Source organism: Brienomyrus brachyistius, unplaced genomic scaffold (assembly GCF_023856365.1).
Source record: "Brienomyrus brachyistius isolate T26 unplaced genomic scaffold, BBRACH_0.4 scaffold113, whole genome shotgun sequence".
NCBI lineage: Eukaryota > Metazoa > Chordata > Actinopteri > Osteoglossiformes > Mormyridae > Brienomyrus > Brienomyrus brachyistius.
The window spans coordinates 94941-113623 of NW_026042388.1; the positions used below are offsets into that span (position 1 = coordinate 94941).

The window sequence follows — 18683 nt, forward strand, 5'->3', positions numbered from 1 at the left end:
TATCCCTGCCTGTTTGGACGCACGCCTAGGTTCCGGTCTCACGTGATCCTTCATTTTCCACGTTCCGCTCGTGCCAAGGTGCACCATAGCCGGTTTTTTCACTCTGCTGCCTGTTGCATTTTGGCCGGCAGGCGACAACCGGAGCAGCTGTGGTCGCCTACCTCCACGTGTTGTAGAAGAGCAGAGGGATATTGAGGCCCACTGTCAGCCATTCCTGTGCGCACAGGAACATGATGCAGAACAGCCCGTGAATGGAGTACTCAGGCAGGACGAGCTGGCGGGAAGAAGCAGAAACAGAGTTAGCAAACGGCTTCGCTACAGCCTCCCCCATTCCTCTAACGTGAACAGACACATAACCTCACATCTGCTACTCATCCATCCGTAAAGACGGACACGGCTGGCCTGGCCCAGAGATTTATGTTGCGTTGTTGCGGTACAAAAATAAGCCAGTGTGTATTACTCATTGCATATTTCCTCTAGGGATTGACTTGAAATGACAGGTTCACATCTCGAGAGAGTAAATCTGAGTTATTCCATGGAGGCCAGATCTCTAGGGCCCGGGGAGTAAATGTAAGAGCATAAATCCCAGGAAGGATTATAGCAAAATGTAAATGAATCATTATTTAAAATTTAAACACTATATACTTAGATGTGTTACTATCCGTACATTCATTTTCCACACCTGCTTGTTCCATGCAGGGCCCAGAGTCTGTCCCAGAAGCTACAGGCACAAGGCAGGGAATAACCCAGGATGGGGCGCCAACCCATCGCAGGGCACACTCACACACCATTCACTCACACATTCACACCTGTGTGTAATTTGGCAGCTCCAATTCATGCATGTCTTTGGACTGTGGGGGGAAAGCGAAGCACCCGGAGGAAACCCCACGATGACACAGGGAGCACACACATACCCCACACATATGGAGCTGGGCCGCGGACTTGCTCTCCCGAGCCGTGAGGTTAATGTGCTAACCACTGCACCCCCATGCCGCCCACATGTGTTACTAGTTTGTGTTAATTTATGCAACGGCATTATTAATGCAAGGAAAGAGCCCCAATTCAACGCCAACGCCATACAAATAATTAAACATGTTTTTATTTACATTAGTACAGACATAAAATACTCACAGGGACTTGACTTTCCATGACACTTTCTAGTTATAATTTGCAGGAAAAATAAGGCGGATATAAAAATACGCAGAGCATAATTCTAGTCCTCATTCACAGTTTGTCTTTAGAGATGCAATACGGACACATAGTTTTTGTACCGTTTTGTTACTGGATAACTTCTCTCACAACTAATTCTGTTTATCGAAAGCACAGTGGCTAAAACAATTGAGGAAGTAAGAAGATAATGTGTTTTACAGTATTACAATAGTGATTTTTCCCAAAGAGAGAGAATGTGCTTTTGAATGACAATAAAACTGTAGCAATGAGTTATTTCAAAGTTACTCATGTTTCATAATTTAATCTCAGACACAGAGTAGATTCTACCTTCTCTGCCTTCACAGGCTGACTGCCTCTGTGGTGGTAACTGTAAGAAAACAACCGTGAGGCATAAATAATGAGGTGAGGCCGGGCGCAGGCTGCAAGGCCCCTGTCAGGCCTGACTAGAGCTGCTTAGTGTTCCTGTCAACTCCTCTGTGGCTTCATTCAGCATAGCTGGCGAAGTGGGAGGACAGCGAACAGGGACACACTGCACGAGCTCGTGGCACTGAGCACCGTGACTCAGCCAGCCCATGTGCCCAGATGAGAAATGATCAATACTGTCCTGCACAGAGCTACGTCGCAGCAGCGATGTTCTGCCCTTGCTTGCGTTGGTTACCTCTGGGTACTCCGGACCTCCTGAAGTCCACGAGCATGTGGTGAAGCGAATTAGGTGCTCCAAAATGGCCGCTGTGTGTGTACCCTGTGATGCACTGGGCCCCATTCGGGGGATCCCACTGCCTAGTGCTCTGTGATTCCTGGGATAAGCACCTGACTCGTCACAGCCCTGCACCAGATAAGCGATTATGTAAGACGGACAGATAGAGCAATATAGTGCCGTAAAAGGTAGGCTGCTATATGAGTTTGTTTACGTATATATATATTTATGTATATTATATTAGTCTGCCTTTACCCACAATGCTAAGTGTTTTGGAAATAATTTATCCTCCCAACCGTAAGCGTTTTTTTTTTTTTGCCTTACCGACACCTCAGTCCACCGAGTTCCTGCATTTTTATGCAATGTGCGACATGCACCCATGCATTATTTAACATGCGCCGAACACGCTTCACTGACACGTCTCACAGCAGCAAGTGACAGGAAAATCAGTGGCTGAGTGTCGGAAATAAAGATCTATAAAACTGTAAATAGACTTTAAACCTGGTTCCAAAGTTGGCCTTTAATGCCTCCCCCAAACCCCCACCGCTAATTCAGGAGTCCACAGTCTTGATGGAAATCATAGAGGGTCGGTAGCACTGGACAGAAATTCTGTGAGCATCTACAGGGAAAAGGCATAGTTAAAAGGGCAAATGCATGGTTTGGAAAACACGATGAGGACATGCGTGGTGATGGAGCCAGTAACACATTGCTATTAAACGCGTCTGGCTGTCCCCTCACTGCCCTCATTTTTGGGAAATCACAGCAAATGGGCCAGAATGACACTGTGCTTTCAGCTCCCGCGTCGGTGTCCGCTGTGTCCTCACGTCACGGAGCATCTCTGCCTCCCTGATATGCTGCAGAAAAATTTGCCTATCAAGTTACTTGGTAGAGAGGGAAATGGAAGAAAGTTCTTCAAAATATTTCATATATTGTATATGATGGTTGAAAACTGAATTATGAAGAAATTCAGGTTAAATGGTCAACGTAATGTCTCAGTCAGTACTAAGTGTGAACTGTGCCTTGACGCCTCCCAACGCCCTTCCTACCGCAGCTCTGTGTGTGTGTCGGGTTCCCATGGACTGTGGCTACTTTGCACAGATTATGACATGTGCTCAGGTGTCTCCGACTTGCTCTGCATGACTGCCTGTGCTCTCAGATGGGCAGCTATACCCTGCTCTTCTAAGGACAGACTTCATGCTCACCTCAACCCTGCACTGAATCGGTCCTTCTAAGAAAATGAACGATTACTTCCGGATGAATACCGCACACCAAAACCAACAAGGTCAACAAATAGCAAAGTCCCTCATGATATGAATCTCACCCCTAACCTCCCGTACGTGCTGCTGGCTGTGTGAAATTCCCTTATAAGTAACTCCGAAATGCTAACATAGAACAGCGCTCATTAATATCTGTGAAAGCCTGCATGTGACTGAAATATAAAAGTAAAAAAACCTCCCTGGGTACCTCAAGGGGTACAGAAATTAATGGCAGTTTCTCTATGCTTGTATCCACATTACTAGTTACATGGTTGAACAGAACTAAAAAAATAAGTCTTTACTGTACAGTATATCAGTGTTTCCCAACCTGGTCCTAGAGGAACCACAGACAGTCCACGTTTATGCTCCCTGCTAGACAGTCAGCATTTTTGCTCCCAATCCATTCCTCGGGGATCCACCGACAATCCACATTTTTGCTCCTTCCCAGTTCTCTGCTAACGAGTCAACATTTTTCTCCCAATCCAGTTGTTGGGGACCCATAGAGAGTACACGTTTTTGCTCAGGAGGAAGCAAATACATGGACCATCTGTGGGTCCCCAACAACCGGATTGGGAAACACCGTTTGGTATTCACTCATGCATTGTCAAAGCCCATTGCAGGTCAAGAGACCAGAACATCACAAGAAGGTTACTGGCCAAACATGCCACGGCCAGGAAACATTAGAGACATTAGGGACATTAGAGGAAGGCTATCAGCACGGGCTTTTTCCTGAGTGATTATGAGTGTTATAGCTCTTTCCAAGCACTCGTGGAGAGACCTCTCATGATGTAACTCCCAACAAGAGCTCCGGTTCCATGAAGCACGCGCTCCGCTGAGCGTGCCCCCTCCTCCGAGGCCGGGGCTAATTACCCTCTCAGCGCTCCTCCCCCCCCCACACACCACAGTCCTCTTACGGCAGCCACCAATTAATGCCACTTTAATTATATACTTTTTAGATGTTCCATTCGGGGGAGACAGCAATGCGCTGGTGGATCTTTGAGGAACAGATGCTGAAAGGCTCGGCGAACCTGCACTCTGGTGTTTATCGGCTCTGATCCTCTGTTCCCTCCGTTCCTAGTGAAATATGGTGCCCAAGAAAGTCTGGGAAACAAATAGCTGAGGGCTTTAAAACTGGGAGCAAAGGATACTTGAAATGGATTTAAGCTTGCAGACACTGACATGGAATGTGCTGTGGGGCTACACTCTCAGAAAAAAGGCTATAAATTTGTACCTTTGCTTGTTACTGGGGCTGCACCCTCATTGCCAACTTCCCAAGGTACAAATAACAATAATATACCCCCAATGTTCTGAGTCCATTTCTGTACCTTAAAAGGTACAAGTAAGTATAGCTAAGGGCGCAACTAACAAACCCTTGAAGGTACAGCCCCAGTGACAAACAAAGGTACACATTTTTAGCCTTTTTTATGAGTGTGCTGACGTCCTTGGACCTGGGGCTCTAATGCTGGCTGAAGTCGAGGGGCTTCCACTAAAAGGGGCCCCAAATAACCTTGTTTAATTGAATTTAAAAAACTCCCCCACCCCGGTCACCAGCTTTTATTGTTACTGCCGATAACCCCCAGTCGACAACTGGACCAACAGTCTCCGACTCAGGCTAGGACAAAATTGACGATTCCTCTGACTTTATGTAAAATCTGGAACTGTAACCATGGACATTTAATTAGCATCCTTCGAGATGCAGTTCTGTGGCTCTGGGCTTGTGGTTTCCCTGAATGCTGGAGCAGAATGAAAGTCGCACGGCGACTCTCGCTGTTCTTCCCTGGCTCAGTCTGGCTCTATTAACTATTCATAAGGGCCCCTTTATTTTGCGGACACATTAGTCCTGATTCATTTTCCATCCCCAACATCAGCACTGTTGCTGAATATGAGAAAAGTAGGTAAAACAGGGGCTGGTGTCTCCTGAGACACAACAGCACAATGACAAACCAGATCATCTGGAATGACTCTGACAGCCGGGACGAATGGAAATGTACAAGAAGCTTCGTACTACTGCATGACATCCCTCTCCGTTTAATTGGGTCGATCATCAATTTGGCACTTTAATGAGAAGATACTGTCACATTATCAGGGTGCCCCACTAAAATCTCAATGTATGGGTCTGCATCAGAGCGAGCGGACAGCGGTTTATACTCACTGGACTAAAGGGAGAGTCTGCACTCCAGTAAACCCGCTTAGTTTAACAGTCCAGTTAAAAGCCCCTTTAAATAATACCTACCATCTCAACTTCACGGACAATTTTGATGCAGATCCAAATTGTCCTTAAATGGCAGGAGATATTAATGAATGCAGCATCCTTAATGATATTTAATCATGTCAATAAAGCTTGACTAACAAATGACTGGTTAACAGGTAGGGTGACCAGATAATCCATGTCATAGGGACACTTTGAAATAATTCAGGTTTTACTAAGTTCCGTTCTTGTGCTTTGACTGGTTTGTTTCCTTGAATGAAAGACTCATTCAGCTGTGACACATTAGTGACACATGCATGATTATAGGAGACTGACCAATCAGCATTAGCGCTGACCAAGAACATTAGCGCTGAAATCCAAGTGTTTTTAATTCAAATGGTACTCTCCAAATCCTGTACTAGTTTAAAGTATTCTCTCTGACATGGATTATCTGCTCAACCTACCAAGATGACTAGTCTAACAGTCAGTCATTTTACTCATTTTAGACATATTTTGTGTTGCTAAGCATTGGGATATTGACTTTTGTGAAAACACAGGAAAAAAATATTCCTGAACTATTCACTACTGTGTCCTGAACGCAAACTGCAGTTTGGTGCTAATTCAATAGTAACTCGTGTAGCGGCAGGTGGGAACTTGGTTATCATGCCAGGAAGACAATCACTTTCAGCGACGTGCCTCGTTAAAATCAGACCTCGACGACAACATCAGCCGAGATCCAGTTTCCATCTGCGGTCCTGCCTTCTGCCTTGTTCCCTTTCAATTAGCATTAGCGCATTTCATCGAGCGGGTTGAGTGCATCATTAAGTGCATCTTTAGCTCGGGAGCAGCTCTGAGTGAAACGGTACCTTGGCTGCAAGTACAATCACACATCGGCTGCTCTCCGCCCAGCCGGCACTGCTGAACAATCCTGACGTCTGGCTAATTTTAGCAGCAGCCCTCTCCCTGTTGTTGGAGATCAGAAGGGCCTTTTCTCGGCTCCAATTAAAGTGGTGAAAAATGGCACGTAGCTTCTTTTTAAAAGGCACTAACTCTTCTGGCACATAATAGCAAATTAATGTGCCTCCTACCGTGTTACTGAAACATGGCGTCTTAACGAGGGCAATTAATACTAGATGAGAAGATGTTTCACTTTCAGTCGCGGTACGTACACCCTACACCTTGCGAAAGCATCCAAGCCCCGCTAATGATCTCATTTTTGAGGAATCATGTACATATATCTGTTAAAAATGTAAGTGTTGCAGGAGACGCAATGAAACGAGAAATACCTCCGATTCTGAAAATTTACAGACGCCTGACGGAGACCCCATTGACAGTTTTTATTTTGGACTATCAGGTTTGCAGTTCAGCTTGGCATATTTTTTCCCTGGCAGGCTTACTCAAACCCGGTGTAGCTGCTCGGGATTTATGGATTGTACATTACAAGCGAGGTTCTACGTGACCATAACACCTTTTGCAAGACAGAGCTGATTTATCGCAAGCTTAGTAATGGCTTTACTGTTTTGCCACTCTGACATATGGGGTCTGATTGTCCTAGTTATCTGAGACTGGCATTTTCTCCTCCTTGCTGGGCTCTTTTTCATCTTAGTCACTGAACACACTTTTAAAGCTTGTAGTTTAATCCCTGCTGGGCTGCTTGCTTAAGCAGGATGACTCGATCTAGGCAGGGTCTGGGTGCTGTGATGCACTGTCTATTTCTTGGCAACTACGTTTTTTTTTTTATTTTTTATCACAGGTTACTTCTGTACATTCCAAAACCTGCCCTTGATTTGTGATTTTCAATTACTTTGATCGCCGGCTTCCTCTGAAAACACCACGGTCGCGTCTCTGCGGGAAATTCACTACCTAATCAACAAAGTTCACAGAGACAACTTTCTGAAATGCTGCAGATCACTCTGCTGACTGGGTATCTTCAGGCTATTTTGAGCGACTCGGTAAAAGTATCATTGCTAATACATTGTACTATCCATCCATCCATCCATCCATCCATCCATCCATCCATCCATCCATCCATCCATCCATCATACACTCCATAAAGTGCAGGGTTATAGTGAACCTGGAACTTATTCTAGCTGCTCTCTACCCCAGGGCTGGATGCAGGGGACTTGAACGGTATGTCCATCACAGGACAGACACCAGCTATGTACAGTTTAGAGTCACAAATTAACCTAAACATAATAATAATAATAATATTGTCCATGCTGGACTACCTCCACCTCCCCATTTCCCTCACCTGTTGCTAGTCGTACCTTTTTACGTTGTAAGGTGTGCTGACCATGTGCTTATGTTGCTGAGGTGTTTTTTTTCGGTTCCTACAATGTCCTCCCCACTGGAGTACAGTCTGGGGGATGTTTTTTTATTCTCCTCCTCTCTCCTCATGTTATTCTGTTTCTTTTTCTTCTCTCTGTTTGCCCCTGTCTTCCTGACCTGCCTACCCCCTACTGTGATGTTTGTGTATATGTATGGTCGGGTTGATGGGCAGTTTTTTCACTGGTACTTGTGACTAGTGACAAGTTGTATTGCAACAGCAATAGAGGGTTTCATCAATCAATCAATCAATCAATCAATCAATCAATCAATCAATCAATCAATCAATAATACATATTTGGGTGCCTTTCTAGCACCCAATGAGACCTTACAATAAAGCATAGAACCATAAAATACAGAGAACATAGAATAAAACAAGTTTCATAGAGATAATTGTGATAATAATAACAATAATTAAATAGAAAACTGGAGAGAAAATGCTAATTTGAAAAGATGGGTTTTGAGGGCAGGTTTAAAAAGTGAAAGTGAGTTGATTTCACTTGTAAAAAGTGAAAGTGAGTTTCTGATATCTGGTGGGAGTGAGTTCCAGAGCTGTGGAGCAGAGCGACAGAAGGCTCTATACCCCATGGTGGTCTGAGGGGCAGAGGGAACAGCCAAGTGAATAGAAGAAGATGATCTGAGGGTGCGGGAGGGGGTAGCAATGAGAAGGAGATCATGCAGGTACGGAGGTGCCAGGTTGGGAATGGCCTTGAACGTTAAGAGAAGGGTTTTGAATTCAATACATGTTTTGAACCATAGGAGGAAACTATGCAAACACGGGTAGAAGATGAAAACTCTACATACTGACCCAGCATGAGATTCAAACCCACAACCCCCGAGGAGGTTGTGACGTCAAATTTAGTTTAATATTAATTATCGAAATCTAATTTTTTGCTTTTACAAACAAAGTTATATGGTAGTGTAGGATGTGTCTGAATACGTCATAAAGACTCTCTGTTTATGCACATTCTTGTCTTTATTTCCTGTTTTAAAAAGAAGGCTTATACTATGATAAACACATTTGACTAATACCTACAAATGTGATGGGCAGAATGTCATTGAACAATGAGCATTTCGCAGCTTCCTTAATCTCTTTGTGACTAAGCTCTTGTTCCTTCTAAAACACGACTCAGCTCCGATCCTTTTCACCCCTCAGGACCTTTAACCTGCCCCTCCATCATTACAGTATAATAAAATAACTTATTATTACTTTTATTTCTTGAAATAACCTGGAGTTCCTACTGTTTCCCTCAGTTGTAATAATTTGTCTCATCTAAAGACGTCTGGCCTTGATCACAGTTTGTGAAACGTTGTCAAAGCCATGTTAAGGTGACTGAAATGACATATGCAGCATCAGGACCAGAGTGATGCAGGGACAGGGAAGCACATTACATTTCAGATCTGAGCAAATGGTATTATGAGAGCAAAAGGCTGATAACCAGAAGATGGCAGCAAGCGGTATTTTAATGTCGCAATTAAAGATGTGCAATGTAATCACGGGCGCTAAAGATCCCATGGAAGACCTGCCTAAACACTTCAAAGGATGATCTGTCTGTGTGACTCTAGGTCCAAACCACACCTTCCCCTTATGAAGGTCATCACCTGCTTCTCTGTGGAAGGTCCTCATCAGGAAAAAAAAACAGCTCATCCCTGCTTCTCATCGACAGCTCATCCCTGCTTCTCATCGACAGCTCATCCCTGCTTCTCATCGACAGCTCATAAGAACATAAGAACATAAGAACATAAGAACTATACAAACGAGAGGAGGCCATTCGGCCCATCAAGCTCGCTTGGGGAGAACTAAACTAATAGCTCAGAGTCGTTAAAATCTTATCTAGCTCTGATTTAAAGGAACCCAAGGATTCAGCTTGCACTACATTATCAGGAAGGCTATTCCATACTCTGACTACACGCTGCGTAAAGAAGTGCTTCCTTAAATCCAGCTTGAAATGTTCTCCCGCTAATTTCCACCTATGGCCACGAGTTTGTGTATTTAAACTAATGCTGAAGTAACTATTTGGTTGAACAGCATCCAAACCTGTTAGAATCTTATATACCTGGATCATGTCCCCCCTCAATCTCCTTTGCTTGAGACTGAACAGATTTAGCTCAAGTAACCGTTCCTCGTATGACATTCCTCTAAGACCAGGAATCATTTTTGTGGCCCTACGCTGCACCTTTTCTAAGGCCACAATGTCCTTTTTAAGATATGGTGACCAAACCTGCACACAATATTCTAGGTGAGGTCTCACCAAGGAATTGTATAATCTTCATCCCTGCTTCTCATCGATGAAGGGCTTCTTCCTTGCTTTATGGGACTTCAGTCCTGCTTCTTAGAGCCTGTTTTGAATTGGCCTAGCAGTGCACTTCACACCGCTTAATTTTTCCCATTCTTTTTGAAGGTCACTTGAGATCATCCTCCGATTGATGAGGCTCTGCCAGATAAGTTGATGGTCATCTCTGGCATTAGAAAGTCGCTTCTGCCCTCTACTTAGCTGGTTTCTGGTTGTTCCCAGCGTCTCCTGCTTCACCTTGTTCTTGTGTACTGCTGTCTTAGAAAGTCTGAGCCTGGAAGCAGCCTGCTGCTCAGTGTAGCCTTCTGCCAGCAGAACCAGGATTATTTTAGATTTTAAAAAAAATGTAGAGTGCTCTCTTAATTTTTTCCGGAGCGGTAAGTACTGTGACACTGCATGTCACCTCTAGCCTGTGTTTCACTGAAGGATTCGCGTTAAACTGCAGCTAATGACTGTGCCCTCTGAGTGCCTCATACTTACAGACTCTCCAACCTAGATGAGGATTACAGCTCAAATGCAGTAATTATTGATGGGAGTTCCTGACAGTGATTAGGTGTGATTTAGCCATAGCATCATTTATCTTCATATCTTTGAAGTCAGATATTATTATCTTTAAACCCAATATTATCAATTCTTACTATTGTACAATAAATACTATACAAAATTGCAAGAAAACACTGTATTCTGCTGCTGTGTGACCCCTAAATTATGGGCTGCCTCAGTATGCCACTCTGCATCCGTCTGTCCATCCATCCATCCATCCATCCATCCATCCATCCATCCGTCCATCCATCCGTCCGTCCATCCATCCAACCGTCCGTTCGTCCATCCATCCGTCCATCCGTCCATCCATCCGTCCGTCTGTCCGTCCGTCCATCCGTTCATCCATCCATCCATCCATCCATCCTCTTTATCCACTTGTCCTATGATAGAGCCTATCCTGGAAGCTATGGGAGCAAGGCAGGGAATAACACAGATTCTGAATATGCTACAAGAGAGAAAGGTTAGCCCATTAAAAACTTATGCTCATAATTGCTTAAATTTGTACAGATTTCTGTTTGAATAGCCAGCACAGCATTTTAAATGAGGGCTGAATATCATTAATTTTCAGCGAGGCTCTTGGTCTGCAGTAATTGCGATTCCCTGGTAACATTGCCAAACTTTTTCTGGCAAGGTGCTGATGGCTACAAGTGATGTTCTCACCAACTTGGTGCCGAGACCCAACTGTCTGAGTCCCTGTGGATCACTCTGCCCTGTCTGCAGTGCTCAGAGTCAGAGTCACCTCCCTGAAGGCGACGATTGAACATTTTCCCCAGTTTCTGGCAATTTTTTTTCCTGCCAACTGATCATATGTGTGTAAAAGAGGGAGAGATAGAGAGAGACGCAGAAGAGTGGCTGAAAAAATCAGCTCATTCTCCTTAGAAAACTGTTCTGTGCTGGCATGAGTACTGCCTCCAGAAAAAGTCACATAGCTAATGCTAACGATGTGTCATTCCCGTGACCTTGCTATCAGCACTCAGGCTAAGGAGCCATCCAGACCACCACATGCGGCTCGCGGAAACTCGCAGGCCGGCATCCAAGTTAAGAAATTACACCCGTTAATGTCGCGGAGTTTTTAATCTCAAGAAAATCCCTTCTTCGGCAGTAACCAGGGCACTAAATTAACCGTCAAAACGACAGTGGTAAACAAGCGTGCGTGCGTTGCCATGGAAACTCGTGCTCCCGCCGGAAACCTTGCAAGGTCAACAACGGTCATGTGGATTACGTAGATTTTAACTCGTCGTAGAGAGAATTTTTTCTCCACGGGAGAGTTGGGGGTGCCGTCGGGCTACTGAGGATCTAACAAAGGGTGCGAATGGCGAGAAATTGTGTGGCCATATTGTCACTTGCAATACGGGTTATTCCCAAAAATAAGACTGAACAAATATCCAGTAATAACTCTTTCAGCTGAGCGTAGCAACTGGTGGGCAGCAAATGACTCAAATGCAAAGCTATTATGGTTCATATGCTCACATGCACGTTCATAAGAACAGACATTAACATAATCCCCTTACTCATATAAATCTTATAAATAAAAGCTATTGCTTTGGCTCAGTTCCCTGATGAGTAATAAAAATAATAATAGGAACGTCTTCATGGGTCCCTGTCGGCTCTTTGATGTCAAAGCCTTCGCCGCTTGGGTGAGGCGCATTAAAAATACAAAGAAATTCAATATACCATAAAACTGAAAACCCAATTTGCTTCCACCTGGGACGTATCCACGTAAAAGAAAATGGCAGGTTTAATATCCCCTTTGCCATCAAAGAAACCAGCTTCCGATTGGCCTCCTGCGACTGGAAATCTACGCAAATGTCTGATTTAAACGGAGGGTCATGGAGCGATGAGGAGGACTGAAACCTTTGTACAGCGACATCAAAAGTGCCTCCTTGTTTGAAGAATGAACACGGCAGGCGAGGCATCTGCTGGGGGCTGCTCTAGTCAGCTAAACCGACAGGCTCGGGGCGGGGGGGGGGGGGGCATGCACCTTCACACCAAAGTCAGGGAAAGCATCCAGATCTGGGTGTCCAGATTCCCACGTGAAAATTACAGCAAAGCTACATTGTGCAGATATCCGTGGTGTTCAGCCAAATTCTATTTGTTTTTATCTTTCTATTTTGCTTTAATCTGTGTTTTAGCCTCTTACAGAGCCCAGTAAATATGGTAAAATTACAGTACTGTGCAAAAGTGCGAGGCAGGCAAAGGAGAAGTTTTACACAATAAAATTAACAAGGATTTTCTTCTGTTCTCCAAAGAATAACTGATATCTTGCTGGATGGATAGATGAGCACCGCTTCAGTTCCCATATCGCTCCTCAAAGGCACCCTGGCCTTTCCAAGTGTCTGTTACATTTCACAACCAGCTCACTCAATGAATTAATTAGTTTAAAAAGTCAGTGAGGTATTGATGAGCCGTATGAAGTCAGGTAGTGTTTGATTCATACCCATAGCCATTTTAAGGGTGATGCAGGAAATTTCGAACTTGTCATTTTACTACCTGGCTATGCGTCTGGTCGGCAGTAAATCGATTTCTGGGGGGCCTGTGTGCCTATGTTTTTAAGTGGCTAAGCTAACACACTTTCACGCGCATAAATGTCATAGTTTTATACCAACATGAAGATCATTTAAACACCATTTTCTTGGATTCCCTAAGACTTTTCACAGTACTGGATGAGACAGTCAGTCTCAAAAACAATCAAAAAAATAAATAAGGTACAAAATGTCGAAAAACAGCAAAGGAAACTTTACGTTTAATTAATTGTACATGATTATAATTAGTGTCGATTTACTGATACGGCGGGAAAACATTCAAGCTGCCACTTAATAAAATATTTTGCAATTTTGTTGGTTTGCTTAAGGGTAGAACATGAAGTGCTTGGGGCGACAGACTGACAGGATCCTTCTCCTAATGTCTGGGCAGACTGGGGGAGGGCGTGCTGGTTCAGGGTGTCGTCACCTTGTTCTTCCAGGGTAGCGGTCACAGATCCAGTCCCGTGTGTGAGGACATTGCATGCGCTCACCTTGACTGTGTGGGTTTTTCTCACATTCTTCCATAGTCCAAAGACACATGGATTTGGTAAATTGGTTTCTCTAAATCAGGGTTTCTCAGTCTGGTCCACTGGGACCCCCGGCAGTCCATGTTTTTGCTCCCTCCCAGCAAAAATGTCCCTGTCTGGCAGGGAGGGAGCAACAACGTGGAGCGTCTGGGGGTCCCTGAGGGCCGGGTTCAGAAACCCTGTTCCATAGCCTCTCTACACATCTGTGTAATGGGCCTGCCATTGATTGGCTGTCCTATCCTCCATGGTCTCTGTCTCGCATCCAGAGATTTTCATCATAGAAACCAAAACAGGACAACAAATTCTTCAAAATGGATGGATGCTTTTGGTGATGTTTAATCGCCACATTTTGAATATTATTGGAGTTAAAGCAAATATGAAAACCAGAAACAAAGCTGAAAGAATATCCTATCATTTCAGTAGGATTTATCCTTCAGGATATTTCGGCGAGAAATTAAAAAAAAAAATGCATAGCTATTGTAAATCTTATAAAGTTTTGCTGTGATGTCAACGGTGGCGATAACAACTCCAGCTAGTTCCAGGAATTTAATCTTTAAAACATGCACAGTAGGCTGGGGATTCTCCGTTTTGGAAGGATAACTGGCTGAAGCGGTTTGGTGAGAAAGACCTGTAATATCACCGCAAAATACGCAACGCGTGACCATGTCCTGCGAAGCTTCTTTAAACAAAGCTGATCTGCGATGTACTGAATCAGCCACGGTTAATGTTAATTTGAATGGCTTAGGGGAGTCTGTCAGTTCGCTTTTGGGTCAAAAACAGAAATTTTCCTCCATCCACCTTGCAAGGATTTAAGGCCCCTCTGCTGCAATCTGTGACCAGATAGCAAAACATGAGCAATTTATGCACCTGGCAGAGACGTAGCGTAAGGGAATGACACCTTTTCCAGTTTCCCTTTAGCCTTTGTCTGTTTTGTCAATCCGGCACATTTTCACAACTTCAACTAACTTTTCTTATACAAACTCTCACAATCCCACATTCCTCTCGGGGGGTGATAATAATCTCCACAATCCAGAAGGTGCGAAGCCTCACTGCTACCCACTGAGTGTCTGTGCCCTTTAATTCAAAAGCATGCTCTTCTGAAATACTCATCTGGAATTTAATAACCACTAGTTTTCATAGGATTTAACCATTTACAGGGTTATTACTGGGCTATATCTACTGACTTCTTTTTCTTGTAGATTTCGCATAAATTTTCTTATTAAATGCTATTCTCAGGGAAATGGTGAGAGATGACTGTAATTGTAGAAAAAATAATTTAGTCTGAAAATAAAATAGTGCTGTAACTATTTCTGAAGCTTAATGTAGTGTGCTTGGTCTTTAAAGACACGTCGGGATGAGTGATCACTGACTCATCGCGGTGTGGGCAGCCTGATTTGGGTCGAAAAGCTCGATCCAAATTTTCCCCAGGACAGGTACAGAAGCACTCCCTTTCTGAAATTGTAAACATAAATGTATAAGTGTGAAAAAGTACATCTTCGTCTGGATAAAACGGCTGAACACTCTCACGGCGACGAGGTGAAATCCCTCGAGACACGTGGGCGTCCACGTGCGGTGAGAGATGGGCGTTCGGCTGTCGTCACGAACGCGGAACAAGGCGTCAGTTCATGAGCCGTTAGGGATGTGGGATCCGCACATGGCGCAAAGCCAGGAAGGGTGACACGGGTCTGTGCTTTTATGGAGCAGACGTCAGCAAGGCTGGGGCAAGCGATTTAGCCCCAGTTATTGTGCCTCTGATCCCACGGCAACCTACATCATGAATCTTCATCATCATAGGCAAGAGTCTGAATCACCTTCTTCCAACGTGAATACAAAAAAGTAATTACAAGCTAGAAACTTACAGCGAAGCCCATTAATTCTGTAACATTCTTATATATCTTCCTGGAATAACCAAGTTTTAAATGCGTATGGGAGACTTTGGGGATGTGGTCTGTCTAGCTCAGCAAGGTAGTAAGGAAAAAGCGAATAAACTTTACTCCATGAGTATTTGTCTTATGCATCAGCTGACAAATAAGGTGAAAATGGAAGTATTGCATTACATAATCTGGCATTTAAAATTCTGTTATTTTTGATAGATCATACTACTTGGCATTGCTTACATCAAAGCAGATTCTCAGGTATCTAGACAGACAGACAGACAGACAGACAGACAGACAGACCGATAGATAGATAGATAGATAGATAGATAGATAGATAGATAGATAGATAGATAGATAGATAGATATTTTATTGATCCTGAAGGAAACAGTCATTGCAATCTCATTGCATGTCGATGAGTATAATTTCACCCAGTTCAAGAAAACACTTGTGGGGCACCTCTATTGATTTAATTTCTACTGATTGTTTCCCATTTAATCTTAAATGGGAAATAATAACAATGTGAAATTGATAATAACTACTGTGACAACAGCGACACATGTTTTGGGCACTGTCATTATTTTGTGTTGCTAATAATATTTGTGATCTAATCTGCGTGTACAAGTCCCTGAGGAATGCAATGCAAACCTGATGCTGCTAATGATGGATGAAACAGCGTGTGCCGCTGGTGAGGGTGTGCAGGAGGGTCGGCCCAAGCCTGGCTGCAGCATTACCTTCCGCAGCAGGAAGCAGATCCTCTCGATGTTGCGGAGCCTCTCTCGCTGCAGGGGTGAGGCAGTGAAAAAGAGTGAAGGGTCAAGAACATGAAGGTATAAAAGTCACAAGCAGAACCTTCCCCAGGAACCCAATAACCTCATCTGGCCCAGCACGGCCAGTGGCAGAATATCTCAAGCTACCTACGGGGCTGGGAGCAGATATTACCCAGTCGATGTGCATTCCTCAGTTGTTGCTTACATATTTTCAGTATTTTCGCACTGTGGTAAATTTTGAGGTGAGAGCAAGGAAGTGGGGAGGTGAAAATAAACACCATGTATCAGACAGTGTGGTGAATTTTTGTGAGGGGTGGGGGAGGGGCAAGATAGACACGGATGGGTTTGGAAGCTCAGCTCTCCCATGATTACACCTCAGAACATTCCTCTATCAACTGAACACGTTTATTTTTTTTTTTTGAGAATTTCACCCTAATCCACTATAATTGATTTAATATCAAACATTCAGCTATAGAGTCCTGTGGGAGAGACACTGCAGGTTATCTACATATAATCTTCGATGAGAACAGAAAAGTAATGATCAAACAGACCCCGAGTAATATAAAAGTAGGCAGATGTGCAGCCCAGGAAAGTTACTGCAGCAGGTCTGCATTAGGATGCTGTTGCGAATCAGCAGAAGGAAACCCCTTGGCTTTTTTTACGAGACTGAAGAGTAAAGAACGTTAAAATATACCCTACAGTTCACCATGTCATTACGGATATAGTATCCATTTTATAATCCCAGCAGTTGTGGGTTAGGGTTCTGCTCCCAAGATCCGTATGTGTTGACATGATCTTTCCATGCTGTGTTTCCCACATCCCGTCTAGGGTCTTCCCTGCCTCCTGCCCCGTGTAACCTTGTACTGCATCAGCGGTTGTGTAAAACATTCTGTATCTAGGTTTGTGCGTAATGTTTTGATGGCTAATTTCATTCCGCATATGTCTATAATTCTGGGACATTAGCTGGCACGATTCCTGGACCCGTCTGACTGTCAGCACACAGCAGAAAAAATAATATCAACAAATTCCCAGTCCAGAGCAGAACATGCGTCAATGAAATAAGTGCTGACCTACATCAGGTTCTCTTATATAGGGAAAGCTGGCAATGATTCCAGCTGATTCAGGAGGAAAAAGGCTTGATAGGCATAATAATAAAATGAGTGGACAGAGGTGGGCTGAAAAAAGCACTTCATTCAGCACTGGAGAAACCCCATCAGAATGGGAGACTTCCCCAAACTGAATGGTACAATGAGCTGGAATCCAGCATGGAGACCTGGACGTCATCCCAGAGCGGGTCATCAAAGCGCCACGTCTGCCCGGCCAGGATTCATACGGACCGTACAGTGGATCTGGACTGTAAACGTGGTACCAGTTTAGCCTGTAGCTACGTTCGGTAGGATTTTCTAAGTTAAAATCTACATTGCTTGTACGCTGCTTTTGGGTCTATGTGTGAACATAAGTGCGCCGTGATTTGGACCCGCACCCATGCACGAATCTCTGTTGGTCTTGACAAAAATCAGAGATTAGTATGAAGAATTACAAAAGCCTACCGAGATCTAATGCACTGTTTGCGATTTGCAGCAAATAGTTGCCTAGTCCTTCTGATTTGTATAATCCCTAGAATGGGAAGCCAGCTGGCTCAGCCTTTTCAGTAATAAGTTATCAATGTTATTACTATTGTTCTATTGTCTCACAATAGGTAAAACAGAAACAGCATAAAAGCATTAATGAAATGTCTGACATTTCATGTGAAATCAATCAAAACCACTAACTCTGCTCATTAGGTAAAAAAATGCACCTTCTGAGACACATTGTTTGCAAAGATTGTTTTACTAGTTTGCAATTATGTGAATTTTAATTTTCACAGGTATCCGGTTTTCCTCCCTGTAGAAACAGCAACGGCTTTTGAAAGTTTGAAGGACACAGATGGGTTTCCCCGGTGGTGCTCTGTCCACCTATAACACAGGGGGCGCCAAAGGGCATTGAGTCAAGTGTAACTAATTAAAGAATATCTAAAAAATGTCCCCAATGGAGCAGGATGCCAGCATGCTGCAACCTTTTCACACAGACATGCTGTATATTATACTGCATGTAATATAACAAACGACATTTCTATAGATTTAAAAGTATTTACATATAGGTTTTAATGATTCCGGGTCATACAACTTAAGTTCCTTTTTAATGGTGAAGCTGGAGATATTTCAGACTTTTACTGGTACTGGGTCTGTGTCTAACGACAGACCAAGAGCTGCGGTTTCCTTGTGGACAGTTTGCCGCTTTAGCCCTGCGGAGGTAAAGGACACATGTGGCAGCAGAGGACGAGGTGAGCCCAGGGCCATTATAACATGGGCGAACGTGTGCTGAGACCCCCCCCCCCCCGGACAGCCGTCGGGAACAATATCACTCGTGCCACCTGACTTTGGCCAAAGAGTGAGAGTGATTCTACACTTTGGGAGCTGATTCACAGCTCTTAGACTGGTGAGTATGTAACAGCATGTGTAACACAAAAAGATGAA

The 18683-nt window shown here is 43.9% G+C and overlaps 1 protein-coding gene across 2 annotated transcripts in view; it reads right to left on the bottom strand.

Moving 5' to 3' along the window:
• The window catches only part of cnih3 (cornichon family AMPA receptor auxiliary protein 3), a 35369-nt gene that overhangs the window by 5058 nt on the left and 11628 nt on the right, over positions 1-18683 (bottom strand). For both annotated transcript variants that reach the window (XM_049004637.1, XM_049004638.1), the window contains exons 3-4: positions 16132-16179; positions 162-274 (exon numbers count right to left, since the gene is read on the bottom strand). In XM_049004637.1, coding sequence (XP_048860594.1) covers positions 162-274; positions 16132-16179 — 161 coding nt within the window. The remainder of the gene's footprint in view (positions 1-161; positions 275-16131; positions 16180-18683) is intronic.